The following is a 22,080-nucleotide window of genomic DNA, read 5'->3' as shown; positions in this document are numbered from 1 at the left end:
TCCTTGCAGGCACCTGTGCGGATGCCGGGACTTGGTATGTAGTGAGCTGCATTGTACCATCACACACATCGCTGCACAAACCTATAAAGTACATACCAGCTGTAACAGTTCCAAAGAGCACAGGATGGTGGGCAGCGGATCACCATGGAAGCTGAATGCCCACGACGAGAAAAGGAAGAGAGCTGAAGCAGGATTATGCAGAACAGGCACAATAAAGGGACTTGCTCCTGATGCTAAGTGGCCAGCAGGCTTTATGTAGACCTGGGCAGCCCTATATTCCTTCATGGCGAAAAGGGCACAATATCTCCAGTAAGTGGGAATACCACTATAGCCCTATAGAGTGAGAACGACATGAGGGCCCTAATTAGTGGGAAGAGCTATATCCCTTGATAGTGCGAAGGGCACACCATTCCTTATTAGTGGTACGGGCATGCTATCTCTCAATAGTGGTAAGGGCACTATTCATTAACAGTGAAACGGACACACCATCCCTTATTAGTGGAAGAGCACTATGTGCCTTTTTAGAGGGAAGAGCACTGTATCCCGGAAGAGTGAGAAGGGCATGATATCCTTCATTAGGGGGGAAGATTATTGTATCCCTTCAGAGTGAGTAGGACATGATATTCATTGGGAGTGATCAGAGCACTATATTAATTCTGGACGAAGAACACATCCACATAACAGGAAGAAGTGAGCCAGGCATTGTCCTACCGGCCAGATAAGAAAAGAATCAGGACGCTACTTCCCCAGCAAAGGTGAAATATGGCAAAGAATCAGCAAGGTTCCATTTCTCCATGGCAACAAGAGTTTTGCCCGCAGCAGATTCCATCGAAGTAGATTTAATCAAATTCTATTCTTCGGATTTTGCCCCAAATATATGTGGGGGTGGGTTTAGGGTAATAATTAATAATTAATGTAGGGGTTTTATGGGGGCGGGGGGATGCGAATGGTCTCCCTTGCACAAATTGAAAGCAAAATCATCCAGTAAACAATGAAATTCAATAAAATCTTTTTGGCCAAATCACATAATCACATAGAACCCTTCTCTGAAACTGTGAAATTGAGCCAAGAAGCAGTTGGGGGCTATGTCCTTAAGACTGTATTGAGGTTAGAGAACCAGGGGTAATCCAGTGTCTCCAATGGAGAGATAACCATGATAAATGAAATCCGACCATTCATTTACAAAGAGGAACTTCAGGTTTAGTTGTAGATATGTAGAAATAGCCATCTCCCATGTAGGGTTTTATCCCAACCACCTCCTTATTTCTATTAATTCAGTATGAAAATGTTGTATTTGTGTCACGTGTTTTGCCAAGCACTTCACAGCCCAAAGTACAAAGAGAATGAAAGAAGGATACTTATGTTGGATTGTTAGCAGGATTCGAAAGATAATTGAAGACAGTTCATTCATTTTACCTGCTGGTCAATGCCATGTCAATATCCAGCCTAAATCTAAGAGAATTCAAGAAAGACACTTGTGTTGCATTGTTGGCTCACGTCTAAACATAATTGAAGAACGTCATTCATGCCGCCTGTCGGTCAGTGCAGTCCACGTGCCAATCAAAGTCTAAAAAGAATTAAGGAAAGGCCCTTTGTATTGTATTGTCAGCACATGACTAAAGAGAATTGAAGGAAGTCATTTATGTTGCCTTTTGGTAGACATTGTCTCAACTGCAAGCCAAAATCTAAACTTCTATTTCATTGTCAGCCCAAGACTGAAGAGAACTGAAGAAAGTCATTCATGCTGCCTACTGGTAGATGTAGTTCAAATGGCCCGTCCAAGTCTAAAGAGAAGGAAAGAAAGACCTCCATCTTGCATTATCAGCATAACCCTAAAGATAACTGAAGACATTTGCCTGCTGGGAGACGAAGTACAATTGCCTGCTCATGCCTAAAGAGAATTAAAGAAACACAATTATGTTTCATTGTCAGTGTGAGACTGAAGAGACTAAAGAAAGTAAACCATGTGCTCTGTTGATAGGCATATGCCCACCTGTCAGCCCAAGACTGAAGAGAATTAAAGAAAGACATCCAAGTTGCATTGTCAGCAGGAGACTGAAGAGAACTGAAGAAAGTCATTCATGTTGCCTGCATATAGATGTTGACAAAACTACTGGCTTAAGTTGAAAGAAGATTCAGGAAGCACATCTATGCTGAGTAGTCAGCATTGCGTTCTTGTCGGTGGAGCCCAATTCCCAGCCCAACTCTAAAGAGAATAAAAGATACACACTTGTGTTGCTTTTTCATTGTGATAACTGAAGAAAGTCATCCATGTTGCCCTGGAAGCTCAAGCATAAAGAGAATTGACACTGTCGTTAACTTTGCATGGTGGTAGAGAGTGTCCTAAGTGCCAGCCCGCATTATTAGAAAGATAGTCTTGGTACATTGATAGCCCACGTGTAACAATAATTGAGGAGCGTTATTTATGTTGCATATTAGTGTTTGTGGATCAGGATTAGCAGTTAAAGTCGAAAGAGGAGTGTATGAGAAGTAAGCCATTTATTTTGCATCCTGATATGTGTGGTCCAAGATTACCAGTCCAAGTCATAAGTGAAGCAAAAGAGGTGAAAGTCACTTATGATGCCTTTTGATGTTATGATTCTTGAGTAGTAGTCTAAAGGCAAATGAAAGTGAAAAGAAAGGCTGTCATTTACGGCGAATACTGGTAGTGTGGTCTACATTTCCAGCAGTACTCAATAAAAAAAAACTTCGAGTGGTGAATTTTGTTTTAAGTATGAAACCGTCACACCTCACAGTAAGTAGTGTCAAAACGAAGACGGATGAGGAGGTAATGGCCTGATTACTTACCGGGAATCTTCATAACTCTATGTTCAACTCTTCCATGTCACAGCCCTTGAGTTCACACCCTCCCAAAACCCTGTTTCACAAAATCTTCTTCCTCTTCACATATGAAACAGGAACTCCCCAAGTGGCAATGGAGAGTCTTCATAGTCTCCAATGGGAGAGAGGCATAGGTTGAAATACAAAAACGTCCCAATTAAGAAATATGGGAATGTTTTTTAGTTTGTGTGCAAGAGAGTTGCCGGGTGAGGACTGAAAAGACTGTGACGAGTAGAACTGGTGCGGCAGATTGTCAGGTCTGTCTAACCTGCCTGGCAGGATTCACACTGCCTAAAGCTGTGATTGATCAGTTCCTATTATGCAGTGTGAAGCTTCCAGCCGTGGCATGCTGGGGCTTGAAGGTGGCGCTCTTATGAACTGTATTTTGAAACTTTCTCACGGTTCTACTGTTTACTAATGACTGCATGGGTGTCTGAGATCTGCGCCTGGGGCCTACTAGTACAACTCTGCAGGGTGGCGAACAGTAATGCCACACGCATCATTGATTGCCGGGCCACATGCTGGGGAATGTGGACCAGTAACATTTCCTGTGACCACATGAAGCTAGAAAGGGAAATGTGAGGATTTAAGACATTCTAACCCCCCAAAGGGAATACTTGCAACTTTGCATTGGAAGCTAAATGGGCTTCCGTCCATACTCTACTCTGCACTCTAACTGCTCGGCCACCTTCCTGTGCGCAGCACAAGGCACAACCTCAGATGCATTTCTGCATTTTTGGGCTTTTGCAGTGAGAAGCTTTTGAGGTTGGTTCTCCTTTGTAAGGGCTCCGCGGTGGCCAAACACGTGTTGGAGTTTAACTCAGAGGGTATAATATGATATGATAGGTTATTTATAATGCGCTTAATACCCAGAGGTTTCTAAGCGCGGACCCAGGGATCGAACCTGTTGTGCCAAGTGTCGTCTTGCTTCCAAGGCTAGCACGTTGCCCCTGAGCTATCCTCCCGAGACAGTATATGCAAAGTAGCTGTGAGTTTGGCATTGCCAACCTTCCCACCAAAACTTCATATTTTGCGTTAAACCTATTTTTGTATGGCGACAGAACGTTTGTGCTTGACGTGATCGGGGGCCTCAAGTTATTGAGATAGGCAGAACGGCGCTGGTAGCTTTTCTTCATCTAGATGTGGTTTGGTGGTTCCAGGTGGGCTGCCCCTTTTGCAGAAGGATCACTTCAAGAGCTGTAAGCCTTCTCATCACACCTTTTGAATGTATGCATCATGAGAAATGCCCTTATCCTTAAGCCCAATTGCATTGGCTCAGTGGTCGTTGGTCTCTTCTAAGTTGTCATTTCCAGTCTCCATTCGGTACCGGCAAGAACGCATTCAGCTCAAGTAACAGCTTAGTGTCCTGGGTAGAACTAGCATATGGGCTTCTTAGCTTGTGCCCGCATCACTGAAACCACCGTCGCCCTGTGTCCTCGATGTTTTAGCAGATAAGTCACTGATGGCATGGAGATGCGTTTTAAAATCCTTCCTACGCCTCTTTAGAGGAAGTCTCCACTCAGAAGAGCGGCGATGCAGAGGGAGGCATGCACTACTGCTGGCTGACCCTTTTCTGACCCAGGTTTATATGTATGGCACAACGTGCACTCAACATGTCAACGCTCTAGTGACGGTGCTTGAGTTGCTGATGAGCACTGCATGTTCTCGAGGCAGAAGATGGCCTTAGTTGGGGCACATTTCAAAAACATTATAATTAAGCACGGACCCGGAATTCAAACCTGTTTTGCTCTGTGCTGTATTGCTTCCAAGACGAGCGCGTTGCCACTCAGCTCTACTACCTGTAAAACATTGTCCTGAGGATGCTGTCCCTGCTTCCTGAGGCTACATCGCCAGGCTGTAGTCCATACCTTTCAGTTTCTCACCAAACATGGTGAGGAAGACGGTGAAGTTGATGGCTCCAGACGCTTCTTTCACCATGTCCTCCAGCTCCTCCCCCTTGACGTTGATGCGCCCTGGAATACACAACACAGAGAAGGAGCTCAGTTTCTTCGCCCCAACCCACTGATCGCAGGATTATTTATTAGGTTTTGATCAACACATCAGCTTGGACATCAATACCAACCAGTTTGCAAATAGTGAACAGGCACATACATATAGATCATAAAACAGGACCATCCCCTATAGCTCTGATGCCCCCTTTACTATAACCATCTTTTTCTTTCAGGCCCCAGCCGAATTCAGTTCCTCTCCTTCCTGAGTCCATTAGCCAGCCCCCCTCCCACCGTCAACCCCCAACCGTCCCATGATATGGTGATTTGTCATTTGTATTTTATTTAGCTGTTTTCTGCAGTACCAACATGCAGAGCAAACCACTTTGTGGCGCTTGATTACAATTATTTCAGCAATAGAAAGGGAATCTTGCTGCCAAAAACGTATTCTTGAATTAGGTAGCTATTGAACTTAAAACATGCAATTGATGATACCCTAATTCAATTCTCACAATTGAGAAAACCGCTAGAAGATGAAGCTGTTTGATAAATGTGTACATCTTTGCACTGCTGGTGCTATTGAATTTCAAACACCTGCAATTTCCATTGGTTTTTACGCAAGACCATTGGAAAAGAGGAGAAAATGCTAAATTATGCTTGGATCTTTTTAGTGGTATGTTGAACATTTTGCAACACTATTAATCATGACAAGTTTAGCATTTTTTTGTTTCATGTGCAAAATCGCTGTTGCTAAATGTTGTGGTTAATCTACTAAAGTTATCTATTGAGATGGTTTTAGTTGTTGCGCAGGTGTTGCCACGTGCAAGCCTTAAAGCACAGCACTTCTTGACCTAAACCACAATAACTTACAAGGTGCACCTCACTTTGTTCTCTTTGTATTGCTGCCCTGGCCTTTTGTTCATAAGTTCTAGGTTCATACACCTATTTGAGAAAGGTTGCAATGACCCAGAAAGTAGTCCCTGGGCCTCCAGCTAGCTGCACACGCAACAAGGGGACAACAGTTACCAGCGGCAATTTTCATTTGATCCTAAAAGCACCAGATTGCTTCCACCCCACAACATTCTTCACATAAGTCAACTGTCGGCAGTCAGGTAACCCCAAATATGCTCCCCGAGCATTGTCATAGTAAAAGGATGTATTGCCTGTAATGGGACTGATCCTGCAAAAATGCTAGCAGCAGCTTTCCCATTCCAATGCTCTGGGGGTGACCTGAGAGGCTATCTTTCAGAATTAAAGTAAAAGTCAAAGTGTTTCTACCCGTCAACATCCCCATCATTGTTAAAAAACCTCAATCAAATCTCGTAAAATAACCAAAACGTAAACATGCATATCAAAACACATTACAATTATTAAGTTACCAGCACAGGTGTAATCAGAGGTACACAACAATTTGGGCATAAATATTTTTAAAAATTATAACACCTTTTAAGTTAATAAAACTACAAACATAAGGTGTTCAAGAAACGCTTAACAGACAAATGGGACACCCAAAATAATCAGTGCCTTTCACTCACTCCATAATGCAAATGTAGTCTTTCTATTAGCACAGAATCCAAACATATTAGTATTCTCTGCAAATAAAAAGACTGGTGTGGGGTTGCCCTTCAAAGCATTGTGCAAGTACCAGGGCTGACATAAACGCCCATGACCTGGTTAAACTTCAGGCTGTAAAGACATTTGGGAGACTGGCGTGACGTCACGTTATTCATTTTATCCAGTGGGAGGTGGAAAATCCGGCCTGCTGAGGAAAATGATTGGCCCACTCCCTACCTGTCACATGCTGGGGCGGGTCGATGAAGCTTTTCGCTCAATTTTTTTCAGTGAGCTAATCGCACATCAAACACAGTAGGTTGTCTTGAACTGCTGCTTTCACACTGCATGCGATATTTACCTACCGAATTTTAAATATAAATGGTGCATGCTTTTTTAATACTTTACCAGTAGCATTATAGGATATACTTCGCTGGTGTTATTTTTCAGATGGGCATAATTAATATTCTAAAAGGCCTCATTACGAGTTTGCCGGTCTGGATACAATGGTACCTGTAAACTTGCCGGTACCATTGTATCCGGACCGGCAAACTACGAGTTGTGCTCGCGGGTGCCTTTCATTCCGCCAGGTCTGACCGCAAGCTCAGCTTGCCTGTATCACAAGCACCGTAACGATTGGTGCCAGTGCTACAGGCATCCCCGTTCCCATTGAGCCCTATGAGGCTGAAATGGGAATGGGGACCTACCGGCACCAGCGAAAGGGAAATTACCGGGTCCAGCGGGGCCGGAATAGCTCGGTAATTGCCCATTTGCGGGTGCCGGATTTTTTTTAAAGTTTGGAGGTAGCCTGCCTGTGTTACAGGCAGGCTACCTCCAAACTTGTAATGTGGCCAGGCCCTGATTTACAGTCTTTTTCAATGGGGTTTACCCACTCAAAAGTGTTTTTGTAAATCGTGCCCAAATACGTATTTGACCTTTGCACTTTCTTTGATAAAGAATTAAATGGCTTGTTCATATTTCACTTTAATATGTTTTCACTTCACGTGAAGTCACTTGTCTTAGGACGTGTGCCCTGCACAAGGTTAAAGACAACAGTATGAGTGTCTATTGTGTGTGTGTGTGTGGAGGGTCGGTGGGCGCATTTGTGCAGAACCAGCCTAGGCATGTTTTCTTCTTTAGGCATATCATTTCTACGTGGGGTAAAACAAACAGGAGTACGTGCTTACATGTGACAGTTTAGTCTGGCAGAAGCAGCATGGACATGTTTTCTTGTACTATCATTACTGGCAACATGGGCAAAGCAAATATGTGTATGTACTTAAATGGGAATACAGGCATTTGCATTGGTGAAGCCATCAGAGAATGTATGGGCACAGCCAGCGTGAACATGGTTTTCCTACTGGCATATATTATGAGGAAACCTCACCATGAAAATGCGTTGGAAAACGCCCCTCCTGTGCACTGTTAGTGACTTTCCTCTTTTGGATTTGTCATGAGGTACCTTAGAGAACCGATTTCAAACTTTCTTGGTTTTATGCAATTTTTCATATAAATTGTGTTGTAAAATGCACCATTTTAACCAGTTACTTTAAAATTGTTCTTGGGCAGAACTCCCCAGTTCCACCTTCATTGATACAGCCTCCTTCATTGTGCTCGGTTGCTCCCACATATTTGTGGGAAAAATGTACGCCCCTCCAATGAAATAATTCACCAGTCGCCAATGGACGTGACGTAAAAGCTGTGAAATATGTGTTAACGTGGCGTTGCAGAGTACGTGGGTGCTCTGGGGCTTTAAAAATGCTTGGCTAATCCTGTGAGTGCCGCTGACCTGGGGCACTTCACAAATTTAAACAGCTTTGAATGGTATATCACATAATTGTTTGGCACTCCCCAAGTTTGCTTTTTGATAAATTATTGACTTATTGCATGAGCAACTAGGATTTTATCCAGTTTTTAATGATAAATACAGATAGAAAGCAGATTGACAGAAAACAGGGAGCCTTAGCTTTAAACCTCCCAATATTGGCATTCCTATGGATAATGGGTCAGTGGGCCAATGCAAGAGCCCGCAGCTATGGCCAGTGGTAACATGCCTCAGGCCCCACCAAGCCACCCACAGCAGTGAGTTCCACTTTAACTGAGCTGAACTTGTGTTTGCGAATATGACCAATGTTCTCGAAACACTGCAGTAAAATCAACCATTTCTTTCCATTATTGAAGCATATTACACCCTCTGGCACCCACCCAACCCTAGGCATGGTGAGGAGGATCTCAAAGGGGTGTGATATGCTCACAAAATAAGAACCTTTGCTGGCATTTCCCCCAACATTTCCAGACCCCTCGAAAAATTGCAAAAGCCACAGTCGTGGCATTTAAAAAACATGTTGGTCGCCCCAAACAATCACATTACACTAATTGTAAACTAATACGAACATGGCAGGCAGCATTTAATTGTAATTGTAAACGCTGCCTATCATGCGAGCAGAGTGCAAATGTGCAGCGCAAAAGGTGACGTACACGTGGGTACGCCGCCTTTTGACCTGTCCATTTGCACTCCACCTTGCAAATGACGAGAATTTGGCAACGGGGAGCTGCCTACATATATGTCTTCACGTAACGGCTCCCCATGGCTCCAATGCATGCTCACAGAGGCCCGACAATAGACATTGAACTAGAAAGGCCAGTCTTACCCAAAGCAGCAAAGGTGTCCCTCAGGTCTCCTTTATCAATGAAGCCGTCTCTGTTCTGATCCATAATGGTGAAGGCCTGGTGAAGAAAGCAAATTGTTTTCAACAAAATGGCACCCTTCCCCCTTCTATGCAACGACTCCTCCACCTCCATGCAATATCTAGTCAACGATGCAGAATAAATACGTAATGCATGTCTGCAAGATGCGTCATCCACATCTCCCTCCACAGAGTTCAGTAGGGCGTCAGCAACTCCAGGTAGTAACATGAATGCCTTTATTGGCTGCCTCAGTCTGTGGCATGTTTTCATTGCCTAATTCAGTTTGCACAATTGCTTTCATTTTCTGATTCATGTAGTGGGAATGCTTTCATTGGCAGAATCGGGTCATATTGATGCTTTCATTGGCAGAAAAGGCGAGCAGACAGGCTGTCAGGGGCTGAATCAGTGAGCAAATATGGTCTCGGGGGCCGAATCGTGAAGTGAACATATTTTAACTGACCAAATAAGCTAGTAAACAAATTTCCATTGACTATTTCAGGCAGGAAACTCGCTTTCATTAGCTGATTTATGTTATGTTGGGTATTAGATAGTGCAACTGGAGCCTTTTTCATGTCTCTTGGCGCCTAGGACAAGCAAGAGAATGGGCCTCATTATGAATATGGCGGAAAGGCAACAACGACGCCAGTAGTGCTACCGGCGCCATTGTTACCTCTCCAACACATTGCGAGCTCTGCTCGCGGGTGCCGGACTGCACGCCTGGTCTGCGAGCAGAACTCATGATTGCACCAGCACCGTTATTAACAGTGCCGGTCCAGCTATGCTCCCGACCCCCATTCTGCCCTGTGGGGCAGAATGGGGGTCGGGAGGCCGGCCATACTGGCACCCGCAAATGGGCAATTACCGGGTCCGCCAAAGTCGGCATGACACGGTTCTTGCACATTCGCGGGTGCCAAAAAAAATGCAACTCCGGCGGCAGCTGTGCCCTTAATAAGGGCACGGCTACCGCCAGAGTTGTAATGAGGGCCAATGTGTTGGTTTGGATAGTCAAAGAAAAGGCACCAGTGCAACATTTGTTGAGATCACATTGATAAATGCAGATCATAGGTAATGAGTCACTTAGTGCGGCTAAGTCTGGTCCCCTGAGTGGGGTGGAACCAGCCCCACAGTCTGAAGAGCACTGGGGTGGTGATTTTGGCACAAAGCCCCTTGAGAGGTAGCTTGTGTTTTCCCTTTCGGGACACACATGTTCTGCCCCTATTTCACAGTGAAAGACAGGCATTGGTATATTTAGTAACTAGACAGCATTTATATTATTTTACTTTATTGAGCATTTGTTAGGCGCTTATCATTAGAATTGTGTTTTAAAGTGCCACAAGCCTACATGGGAAGGCAATGGGTAAAAATTAAAATGGCAAAAACAGTAAAATACAGTTGTGGTCCTCCTAGGCCTTCTGGCATTCAGCTGTGCAAGTGCAGTGAGGAGAAGTGCAGGAGGAGATGAGAGGGAGAGAAGCGGGGTGGGGGGGCAGAGGAGTGGATAAGTGCTGGTGGAAAGCCAGGGAGTGAAGTGCTAAGGGGAGCCAAGGAGGAGAACCTCAGGCTAAGTGCTAGAGCCATTGCATTGGATGGCTTGGTCAGTAAGAGCACTTTCATAAGATGATTCATTCAGTGAATCTGTTTTCATTGGCTGGGTAAGGGAGCAACTTGGTTGGTATTGGCTGATTCAGACACTACGTTTCCAGCGTTTGTTTCCAGCAATTAACATGCTCTCATTGGCTGATTCAGACAGAAAGCATGCCTCCACTAGCAGATTCCAGATGTGCCTATGTTCTGATTGGCTGAGCCAGTTAGCACCAATGCTCCATATATGCTTTTGACACGGGAGTACTTTACTTATTTTTTGAAGTTGGGCGTAAAATGGAATTTCAGAGTAAAACAGTAATTCACATATGTTCTTATTGTGATGCATACTCTGAATTAATTAATTAGTGTAAATGAATAGCTATATATTTATCATTAAGGCCTTGAGATCAGGAAGCACATTCGCAGAGCTCCTCGTGGTGGCACGTTATAAGTACACCATTGGTCTAAACTGGTCTGAACACATCAGCTGGCCAGTGCAGGTGGCATCAAGTGCAAGAAGCCAGTGTACTGCTACTCCCTATTTTCTTTTCGTCAGAGTATTGGCCTGTTTATAGAGATTAAAATGGATAGGCATTGCTTATCTGGAGCCCAGCTTAATAAATATGCATTTATGGATTGAACCAGGCAGTGGATGTACTTACCCTGATTGAATTTGTTAGCAAAGGTGTTCAAATAGGCCTAATTGTGTAAGAAACATGCGTCCATTTACTACATGCAATATGAGTTGCCCTTGCATTGGCATCACACCTGCAGGAAATGCCCATGTGGATCCCATTAAAATGTGCATCCTTTGTCATTGCCCTCTGATTATCAGCTGTAAAGCTCCAACCCTTCTCCAATGGTGTCCTCACCCTTGATTCAACACTCTTCTGGTACTGTTGCCTTCTGGTATGCATCCATACTACTTGCTTATGGTATTGTCAGTTATTAATCCTTGTGAGTCTAACAATCCTACCTTCCGGCACTCCCTTCAATTTTCAGATTCCCCATCTGATGTTCCCAGTTCTAGCCATCATCCCACTGGTTCTGATCCCCACCCACCCATGTGAATGGCAAATCTAATATGCAACGAGGAAGCACTAGACTTCTCAGGGTGGAAATATCAAAAGCATCGCTTCTTTTGACACTCAAGTAACCCTCGCCTAATTGGCTCTGCAAGAACTGCATCAATGGTTCCAGTTTTTTATGATTTTTGAGTACTGTCTGTGACTTTATGTGGGGTGATGCATTAAAGCACCATACTTAAATGCTAGTAACTCCAAAAGCCAGACCATGCTTGGACATGAGGTTTGCATGAGATGATGCTACGATGGCTGGCATTCTTCTAGGAAGATGACCATGATCATATAAGACGTTATTATTCTCCATCTCTCGACCTTCACCAATGCACATAACAGTTTGGGCCATTAAGATCCTACTTTATTGTTTTCCCCACAAGCTTGATTGGGAGTGCACTAGCTCCCGAGAGCAATAAAGCATTCTTCCTTCAGCGTTGGGACTTCCTGGGAACAAATCCCTTAACCTGTGGAACCTGCTTCTACCTTTCTGCTGATCGAAGAAACTATTGATCACTTAAATGAGGAGATACTGCCTCCTTCTTAGCTATCACTGTCGAAATGCACCAGTCGCCACCTAGCCTGCATGAGCCAAACTCATGGGAGAGAGTCCAGCAGATTCACCCCAGGGAACTACGCCGAGAGATCAGCAGCAATGATGATTGATCGCTAGCTTGGCGGGAACAGCTCTTTCTCCACCACACAACCTTGATAACCCAGAGACAGTATTTTGACTTAGACATTGAAGTCCTGCTGCCTTCAGAAAATGGACCTTGGAGCACTGATAAAGAGCCTGTACTTACTATATCCGTTGCTGACACCACTAATACCGCTTCTTGGGTCCCCACAGCTGTGAGTACTTGACTGCTGAGTGAAGATATGTAACCCCCGTTGCTGTGACTGCACACATCTATATACATCCTCCACTTGAACTGACCTATGTTCAACCAGAGGGGATAAATACCGATTAAACCACAGTGGCATCGCCACTTCTTCATCAGGACAGATGTCACGCCTCCTACTCCTCACCAGAACCTTCCAGCCACTGCTTATCCAGGACCTGGGACCACTGCCATTGCCAAACTAAGATCCCTGCTGGAATCCGCGGTATCAACATCCAGATGCAGTTTCCCTCATGCCGTTTCCACCAACTGTGATGCCAACAGATGGTAACCAGCAAAATCCAAACCCATGAGTTTTCCCTCCTCAATATAATATTGAGGGACACAATTAAACAACAAACACAAGGGCCCTATCCAAGATGGAGCCCAGCCACCTGTAAAATTTTAATTGAGAAGTCTGGGTACAACCTGAAACTGAAATCTGGTGATGCTGAGGCTCCCTCTTTGCATACTAGGAAAATGGTATTCATCAAAACACATAAACCCTATGCTTTCTCATGTCATCTGAAACCCCTCTTCATCATTCATTTCAGACACATAGTACTATAATTGTCAGGCAAATATCGACCAGTGGACCATTACCATCAGACATCAATCATCTCCTGCCCTATCCTCCTCATATAGAAGTCACCCACATCATTGGTAGCGTTGGCCTTGGGAAAGGATCAAACCGTCTACTGTTACCATCAGGTGTAAACGCCCCACCACCTTGGTACTGTTAATCTCAGATTAGCATCTCTGCTCCTTCAGTGCTTGTATAATCAGGCAGCAACAATCCCCTGTGCTCTTACTCTCAAGTATCCACAAGCCTTGTTTTCATTTTCCTCAGCCATTAATCAATCAATGAATGGGTATCCTTGCATGTCAATCCTATGTGCATTCACTGCAGTTTTTCTGTGATGTCACTCTTCACCCGGTTCTGCCATCCTCATATGTGAGCCCCACACCAATGCCTACATTTATTCTCAAGTGTTGATCATTCCTTGCACTGCTCTCTGCAATGTGAGTCCACGGTCTACTTTCTGCTGTTATCATATGACATCACCTTCAAATCCAGCTGCATCATCTACAAGGCAGTCAACATCCTACCTTGATGAGAAGTGCAGCATCTCCGGGGGCCTGTCACCCATCAGAAGCAAGGACATGTGCAGACTTCGACGCCGCCAGTGTACGAAGGAAAGAACTAGAAGAGAGGCCTTCTGCGTCTACGTCCCAGACTATGGAACCTCATGCCTGTCAACTCTGTACTGACCCCCTCACTTCTACATTTCGAGAAGGAGCTTAAGACCCTTCTCTTCAAGGAATGGTTCCTTGTTAACACCTGGTCGACATCCCCTCCACTCCCCACCTAACCTGAGGCTGGGTGATACGTTCCTCCTGTTTCCTCCCCTGGTCGCTTGTATATGCCTTGCTAGCAAATTGCCTGCCCCCCCCCCCTTGTTAGCTCCCACTCCTTGTGATCTGCTTCCGTCTCCCTGTACTTCCCCCGATGGCTTGTAAAGCACTCCATTGCTTCTCAAAGCTCGGACCAGTCTCAAAGAATACCATAATATTAATAATAACAATAATACTCTTTGTTACTCACCCCTGCCTTTCTCCCACCTCTAATACTTTTCATCCTGTTGGGTATTCATTATGCATTAATGTATCCAGTACTGAGGTTGAGAAACATTCTTATTGCTCTCGATTTGAAAACAGACACCCCATTGGTCAACTCACCTCTTTGAACTCCTGGATCTGGCTTTGATCGAACATGGAGAAGACATTGGAACTGGCACCTTCTGCCTTCTTCTTGGCTTTCTTGGGAGACTGTCGAATAAAGCACAGGGAGACACTGTAATCAGTATTTGTATCACAGGAAAATGGGGTTGAGGCACGGGTGAGGGGGGCGCTGATCAAGAGAGCAATTTGATATGGGTGGAGGCATTGTGGCATGCAGGTCTGAAATCAAATAGGGGTATCTGGAATCAGTAATAGAGGCTGAGTGATCCAAGGATGCAGCCTGTAACCATTAAGGCTTCAGTCTCCTGGTACACCTCGTATGTAGCTACCCATAGGCAACCACATATATGAGGTATGATGCCATCACTCTCACTAAGCTCTCTGCTGTGGGTCCATGAAGCACTTAGAACCACTGAGATGGCGGCAGTGTCTGACCCATCAGTGCCAGTTATTGTGTGCACTACCTGTGTTGGGTTGAGTGGTACAGATGGGGTGTTGGTGACCACCCACACCACGTGTGTATCTGTAATAAGATATAGGGGTGTTCAGGAAAGGGGGATTGCTTCTCTGTGCAGTAACAGTCTTAGACACACACAAACACACAGACACACAGAGCTGTTGTACTCATAAAAAACAATCAGTTCCTGTGTAGCTTACCATCTCACCACTTCTTACAGACATGTGGTATAAATTGTGTGATAGTGTTCTGTGAATAAACAGGAATGCCTATATTTGTAATACCATAGTAAGACGCAACATATTTAGTAAGATTGAATCCTTGTGCTCTGCTGCAATATGAGCAAGCCAATCTTCCTTCTGCTGAGTTGAGCCTGAACACTCAACCTCGCTACCAAATTGCAAACCAGATGTTCCCATAAACCTCTTGATAGACATTAGATTATACACTCCATAGGCTGGGCCATTAATGAGATTAAGGTGGCCACCTTTTGGACCTCATTAATGTTATTTCTATAAATTATGTGCTGAGCGGTCTGCCCTGTTCCAAATGTTAAACCAGGATCCCTCTCAAAAGCCTTATTGAAGTTTGGATAAAGAGTTGTGTGTTAAGGGACGTCAGGGAGCATAAAGAGGATCACTTTTTGGACCTTTGAAATCTTCTTCGGGTTTACAATCCTGAGTGTCGGGAGTCCAACATGCTGTTAATTTGCAATACTTACAGACCAATTCCTGCTTGGGCAGTTAGACTCCTTCCTACAACATATTTACCCTCCATGTACTTTCACTCATACGCCACACACCAAGTACTGTGCTGGCAGCCTGCGCTGGCAACCTGTGAAGTTACGCTCTTCTAACACACACATAGACACATAAGTGACAGTCAGGCAAAACACACAGCCCCCTTTACATTGACACTTCTAATATGCACACAGCCCAGTGTAGTGTGTCCTTAATGTGCCTATCTTGTTTCCAATTTCACACTGTTAAAGAGAAGTGTGTGTGCTCATGATATACTGTTTGCCTAGGATATGATGGTATATTCAGTTTAGTTATGCTATTTTATTTTAGGCAGTGATAAAACTGTGTATTGTGCAGATAGACCGTGGTTTTCTATATTATATTTGTTTTGCTATTCTACAAAATATTATGATGTGTTTCTTCTCTAATGTAATGTTATGCTATGTCATGCAATGGGATGCCATACCATGTCATGTTATGTTTTGATATGCAATGTTATGACATTGTGTTGTGCTAGGCAACATAGTGTGTTGGTAGGTCTGGTGTGAATTTTCTTTTTAATTTGTTTTTTATTTTATTTAATTGTATTTACGGTTAGATTGTAACCTTTTACAAACACCAAATACAGAAAAGGAAAGATCAAACAAGTACTCAATTTGATTATACAAGAAAATGACACCCCATCCTTTAAAACAAATGCATTTCGAGACGTCATTTTCTACATTACCCTTTTGTGGACCCCGTGGAGTCGACTACACAGCCTTGCACCAACCCCAGTTCACCTTTCCAATGTTCTACCCCTTAAAACCACCTCCAGCTTTAGAGAATTACAAAATATTGTTAAAATTCTGCCAAAGCAAGAGACAAGCTCAACTCTCTCATTGCCATAGTTGTGGCCACAGGGCTTCAAACACACGGCACCACACATTTTTTAATAATAATTGTCTCTTGTGAATTAAATTAGAAAATGCAATTATTAAATGAAATAGGCCCTCGACTACTGCCTGTTTACAAAACCTGCAATGTCTTTCGGATTTACTCAAATTTAGTCTCGGCCCCAAAACTCCTAACGTATGTAAACTATTCAAATGAAACCTTAGGACCCAGGTTCTAGCCGGGGTCCTCAGATTACACCCGTGTGCGACATATGCATGGATGTTATCCAATGAGGTCCCTAAAATATGAATCCACAGGGCTGGAGCACATTCTTTAAAAGAAAACCTATGCTAACTCTGACACCGCGGTATTGCAGAATGATTTAAAGACACAGGCCCTCATTACGACCCTGGCGGAAAGGGGTTTACGCCGGCGTAAACCATGGCGCCCCTTTCCGCCTGAGTACGAGTTCCCGTAGCGCCATGTTGATTTTTACGCCTGCTTTTTGCAGGCGGAAAAATCCATGGCGCTAAGGGACTTGTTGTTAATTACGCCACCGTAATTTACGGTGGCGTAATTAACGCCTTCCCCACTCCCATTATGCCCTATGGGGCAAAAATGGGAATGGGGAAGGGTAAATGGGGATTGGGGACTTACCGCCCCGCCAAGGTCGGAATGGGGCGGTAAGTCCGCCAACCCCCATGGCGGAGTTGGCAGCTTAGCCACATGGACCATGGTGCTAATAGCGCCATGGTCCTCCGCCAGGGTCGTAATGAGGGCCACAGACACTCTCACCCTATAATCTAGAATGGTGGGGACGCAGCATAGCTTCATCACCACCCCTCCCGCAAGGTACCCCACTCCTGGGGCAATAGCAACACACTCAGCAGCACTGTGCGTCAAGAAGCCATGAACACGGGGAATGCTGCATCGACTGCATAACATGAACAGGGCCACCATTTCCCCATCTCCACTGGATTTTGCATATAAATAATAATGTCAATCAATCTGCTTCTTGGCAGTTTTTATTTGTAAGAAACCTAAAACAACGGGAAAGCAGCACTTTTTTTGGTCTCCACATGCTATCACTCATGCATTTCAGAGAAAATGTTGTGCAGACTGACAGCATGCAAAGTGTGTGCGTGTGCGTGTGTGTGTGTGTGTGTGCTCGTAAACGTTGTCCTTTGTAGCGAAGGTTTGAATGGAACTCGAATTGATTCAACTGTTACTTGTGCCCAGTGCTATGTATGTCCCGTGTGTTAAGCAGTGGTGGAAATGGAAAACAAATTGGTGGCGGATCCCACAAAGGCCGGGGTGGTGGTGGAGTTTTCGGGGGGGGGGTGGACGAGGAGGCAGGATTATGTGGCAGGCAGTTGACCTCTGATCAAAGGAAATGTCCAAAATAATAGTTTAAAACAGCACAATTTCTTTCATGCTGCTTCTTTTTGAAACTATATATCAATTCCGCTTTAAACCACCCCCATGGCTCTGGTGATGAGTTACTTCACTATGCGGATAATAGTTTTGACCAGTGTTGCTGAGTAAATATTCTTTAAAATGCACAATTTGCATCCCATTTTTTTCGTGATTTCTATACGCCATAAAAAATGTTTTCTTTTACTTGAACCACATGTGGCACAGCTCCTGCAGCTCCCTGCTGAAAGCAGTTGGGTGGCTGCATCGTCTGTGATGTTAATAGAGGTATTTATTTATGCAATGTTTGTCGGATACCTGTATATTTATTTATTTATGCAATTATGGATTCAGGTATTCGACAAGCATTGCATAAATAAATAATCTGGGTCGTGTATCCGACAAACATTACATAAATAAATAAATAAACCGGGTCGTGGCTGAGGACTGTAATCTCCTCTTGTGATCTCTTGCATGGGGTCACCAGAGGAAGTTACAGTTTGCTAGCGGGCGTTTTTTTTCCCCTTCTCCCCAGCACAGAGCAGGGGTTTGGGGTGACTGACTTTGGCCGGATCCCGAGAACTAGCTACACATCTGGTGCTGAATCTCGGATCCCGTGAGAGCCGGCCCAATGACCAGCGCTGGTGTTAATCAAATATCACGCCATTTGCATTACAGATGTAAATTAACTTTGCCATGATTTTTTGGAGCCGCTCAATACAGATGTCCTATGACCGGTTTCCAAGACTATGAGCCTCATTACACGGATGGCGGTAAGGGTTTACCGGTATTTTACCGGTACCGGTAAATCCTTACCGCCATACTACGAGGTCCCTTTGCGGGTTGGGGAATTTAACGCCTGCTTTTTGCAGGCGTTAAAAACCAACCCGCAAAGGGACCCAGGGAGCTAATTACGGTACCGCAATTTGCAGTACCGTAATTAGCCCCTTCCCCATTCCCATTATGCCCTATGGGGCAAAAATGGGAATGGGGAAGGGCATTGGTGGAAGGGGGAATTACCGCCCCGCCAACTTTGGAATGGGGCGGTAATTCCCCTTTCCGCCATGCGGTGCCGGTATTTTACCGGCATGAACCATGGCGCTAATAGCGCCATGGTTCTCCGCCATCCGTGTAATGAGGCCCAATGTCCATTTTGAATTTGAATAAATGTTTAAAATTTCAAGTTGCAAATGCCTGTTTTACACAGCAAAAAATAAAAGCAAATGTGTGTGTAGTTCAGAGGTCTTCAAACTGTGGGGCACACCCCCGCAAAGGTGCGCAACCGCATTTCCGGGCAGCATGAGTGCCCAGCATGAAATGTAAAAAAAATACTTTTTTTTCTTTAGATTGGAAGAAATGGGCAGGGGCGGCTCACATGATCGGACTGGAGCATGAAACTGTCTCAGGCACCAATGAAAAAGGTGCCTGCAGGTGCAAATGGATATTCATTCCTGTAGTCACAGACTGTTTGAATAGTGCCCAAGGGATTTTTATTTTAAAATGTAGGCAAATTGGATTTTTAAAGAATATGTATTCAGCAACAATGGTCAAAATGACTAGCTGTATAGTGAAGTAACTCAACAAGCTGGCCCACATTGGCCGAAAAAGTGGCCCTTTTTGGCTGGCCCACACTAGCATTTTGCATTTTTGGTACGGGCATTGCCCTATAGGCCAGTCCGAGCCTGGCGGCTCATATATAATGGGCGAGGTGGTGTCCACCCGGTGGCCCCCTCACCCATTATGGAGGAGCCAAGGGGCCAGCCCAGTGCAACACTGAGCACTCCCTCAGCTGCTTTTTCCAGCTGAGGGGGTGCTCCTGGGCTGGCTGAACTGTCGAAGCCCTTCGACAGTTCAATTCCCCAGGCGCACATGCTCACTGAGCCATGCAAGGCTGGGGGTGTTTTGCTTCACCAGTCTTGCATAGCTCATTGGAAATGCTAGCTGGGGCACTTCATGTCTGTATGTGCAAGGGGGAGCTCCTGAGCCTCCTCATACATACAGACAGAGCAGCTTGGAGCAGGGCGTTTCAGCACCCACACGCAGGCCCCTGCAGAAAGTATGTTAATGTTCATTTATTTTTTTTTAAATATTGTATGATGCGTGTATGCTTGTGTTATGAGTGAGTGTATGGTGATGGGTGCTTGTGTGAATGTGTGTTTTTGTTTTGGTCCGTTGAGCTGATTTTGGCGAGTGGGGGGTAAAGGTGGGAAGGAGGATTGTACGACAAAGGCATTTTAAAAATGCCTTTTGATGCACAATCCCCCTACCCACCTGCCAAAATCAGCTCTCTTTCTGAGGCGCTGTGGAGGCCAGGGGACAGGGATGGTATTTCTTTACTGGATATCTATTATAAATGTCTAGTCAAAAATACCATGCTTTCCCTCTCGGCACCCCAGTTCCTTGCATACACATATAATCATGTTGATTGTGTTAGGCCCAGTGGGGCCCAGGGGACAGGGATGGTTTCTTTTTACTGGACATCTATCATACATGTCCAGTAAAAAATGTCATGCCTGCCCTCTGGGCCCCCCAGCACCCATTGCAAACTGTTTGGCTTTTTACACATTTTTATTTCAAAGTTTTCTCTACAATGCAACATTTTAATCCATTACGTTAAAATAATTCAGGGGTGGAATACCCCCTGATCCCCCTGTGATTGGTTCGGGCTCCCTCGCTGCGCTCAGTCGCTATGCCATTTTTGAGATAAATATTTATGCCCCTCCACTTAAAAGATTCACCAGCTGCCAATGGCCCTCGGACTTCGTTGGAAACTGGGTGGGGTGAGCCCAGGAACTGTGATGGGAGCAGGTGGGGGAAGCCCAGGGACTATACTCGGAGTAGGGGTCCATGACGACACGCAATAGTTCATAGCCATTGGTACATTTGGAGGGGCCGGCCTGCCCAAATTTTGCTCAAGGGGGCCCAGGCCAAAAAAGTTTGAAGGCCACTAGTTTAGATGGAAATATAGAAAAAAATAAATACCATAAAGTGGAATCTTTTTTTAGTGCCGAGTGGGTGGAAAGCCACGCCTCAGTGTGATGTTTTGCAAACCTCATCACACGTCTTGCCATTATGTTCTTTGGGGAATGGGAATATTTATCCTGCATTTTCAGTTTGAGCTGCAGAAAGAGAGGGTTCTCCAGCAACGAATTGCTCACCATGGGCCTGGGACTCTTTGGGATGTTTTAGTGCGACATACTGGGGTTGTCAAATGAAAAATGTTGCAATTGTGTCAACTCAGAATATACTGCAATTTTGAAAAACTTTAGGGTAGAAGAGGGCTGTCAACAGAGGATTGGGAAGTGAGGATATTCTGAGAGCATGCTGGGAGAGAAGGCTGGAATTGTATAGACTGGGAACATATTAGCGTTTTGCAAATTGGGACTACAATGATTTTATTTAACAATGAAAATGGGGTGCACTGCCATTGTTTAGTAGTAAACTGGGGGATATAGGACATAGATATGTTAGGTTATTAGAATATGGAACAATAGGCAATAGGTTCGTTAGGGAGTATTTCCAAACGCATTCATGCTGGGATTGTCAAATGGGGTTTTTATTGAGGATTTGCAACCATGGTGTATACTGGACAAGACGCTGCTAGTATACTGTGGTTATGCACATTTGATTGTAAAACTAGGATAACACTTGATTGTGCAGACTGAGAATATTCCAGGATTCTGAAAACGGGAAATGTTCTGAGATTACATAAAGTGGGACCAGACTGGGGATGTCAAACTAGAAATATACTTGTATTATGCAAACTTGAAATCTGCTCAAATTTCAGATCAAGGAGTAGACTGGTTTGCACAACATCGGTGGTCAAAGAGGGAGAATGATTGAATATTGGAAGCTGGGAGTATACTAGGGTTGTCAGGATGAGAATGTGCTGCAAAACCTCAAACTGGGAACATACCGTTATTTGGTCAAACTGAACACTACTGGGATTCTGCAAACTGTGAATATAATCGAAATGTGCAAAATGGGACCAGATGGGCATTGTTATACTAGGAATATACTGGGAACTTCAGTCACACTTGGAATATACATTTGGAACATTGGCATGGAATGAATGATGGCATACTGGCATATCTAGTCTAAGAGTTTTCTGGTATTGTGATGACTTGAATCATACTGGGATTTTGCAAAATGAAATATACTGGGATTCTGCAAAATGGCAAATAAAGGGACTGTTCAATTGGTAATAAACTTGAGTCGTGAAACTGAGAGATTACTGGAATTGTGAAATTGGTAATATGCACAGGTTGTGCAAACTGAGAG

At 44.4% G+C, this 22,080-nt stretch overlaps 1 protein-coding gene across 1 annotated transcript in view; it reads right to left on the bottom strand.

The window, feature by feature from the left end:
• Positions 1–22,080, bottom strand: part of MYL10 (myosin light chain 10) — a 160,596-nt gene that overhangs the window by 81,308 nt on the left and 57,208 nt on the right. Inside the window, exons 2-4 of the mRNA XM_069614990.1 lie at positions 14,311–14,400; positions 8,993–9,068; positions 4,710–4,814 (exon numbers count right to left, since the gene is read on the bottom strand). Of these exons, the coding sequence (XP_069471091.1) occupies positions 4,710–4,814; positions 8,993–9,068; positions 14,311–14,400 (271 nt within the window). The remainder of the gene's footprint in view (positions 1–4,709; positions 4,815–8,992; positions 9,069–14,310; positions 14,401–22,080) is intronic.

The sequence above is a fragment of the Ambystoma mexicanum genome, chromosome 9 (assembly GCF_040938575.1).
Source record: "Ambystoma mexicanum isolate Mex_15411 chromosome 9, UKY_AmexF1_1, whole genome shotgun sequence".
NCBI classification, from domain to species: Eukaryota; Metazoa; Chordata; class Amphibia; order Caudata; family Ambystomatidae; genus Ambystoma; species Ambystoma mexicanum.
This window is presented reverse-complemented; position numbering and strand designations above follow the sequence as displayed.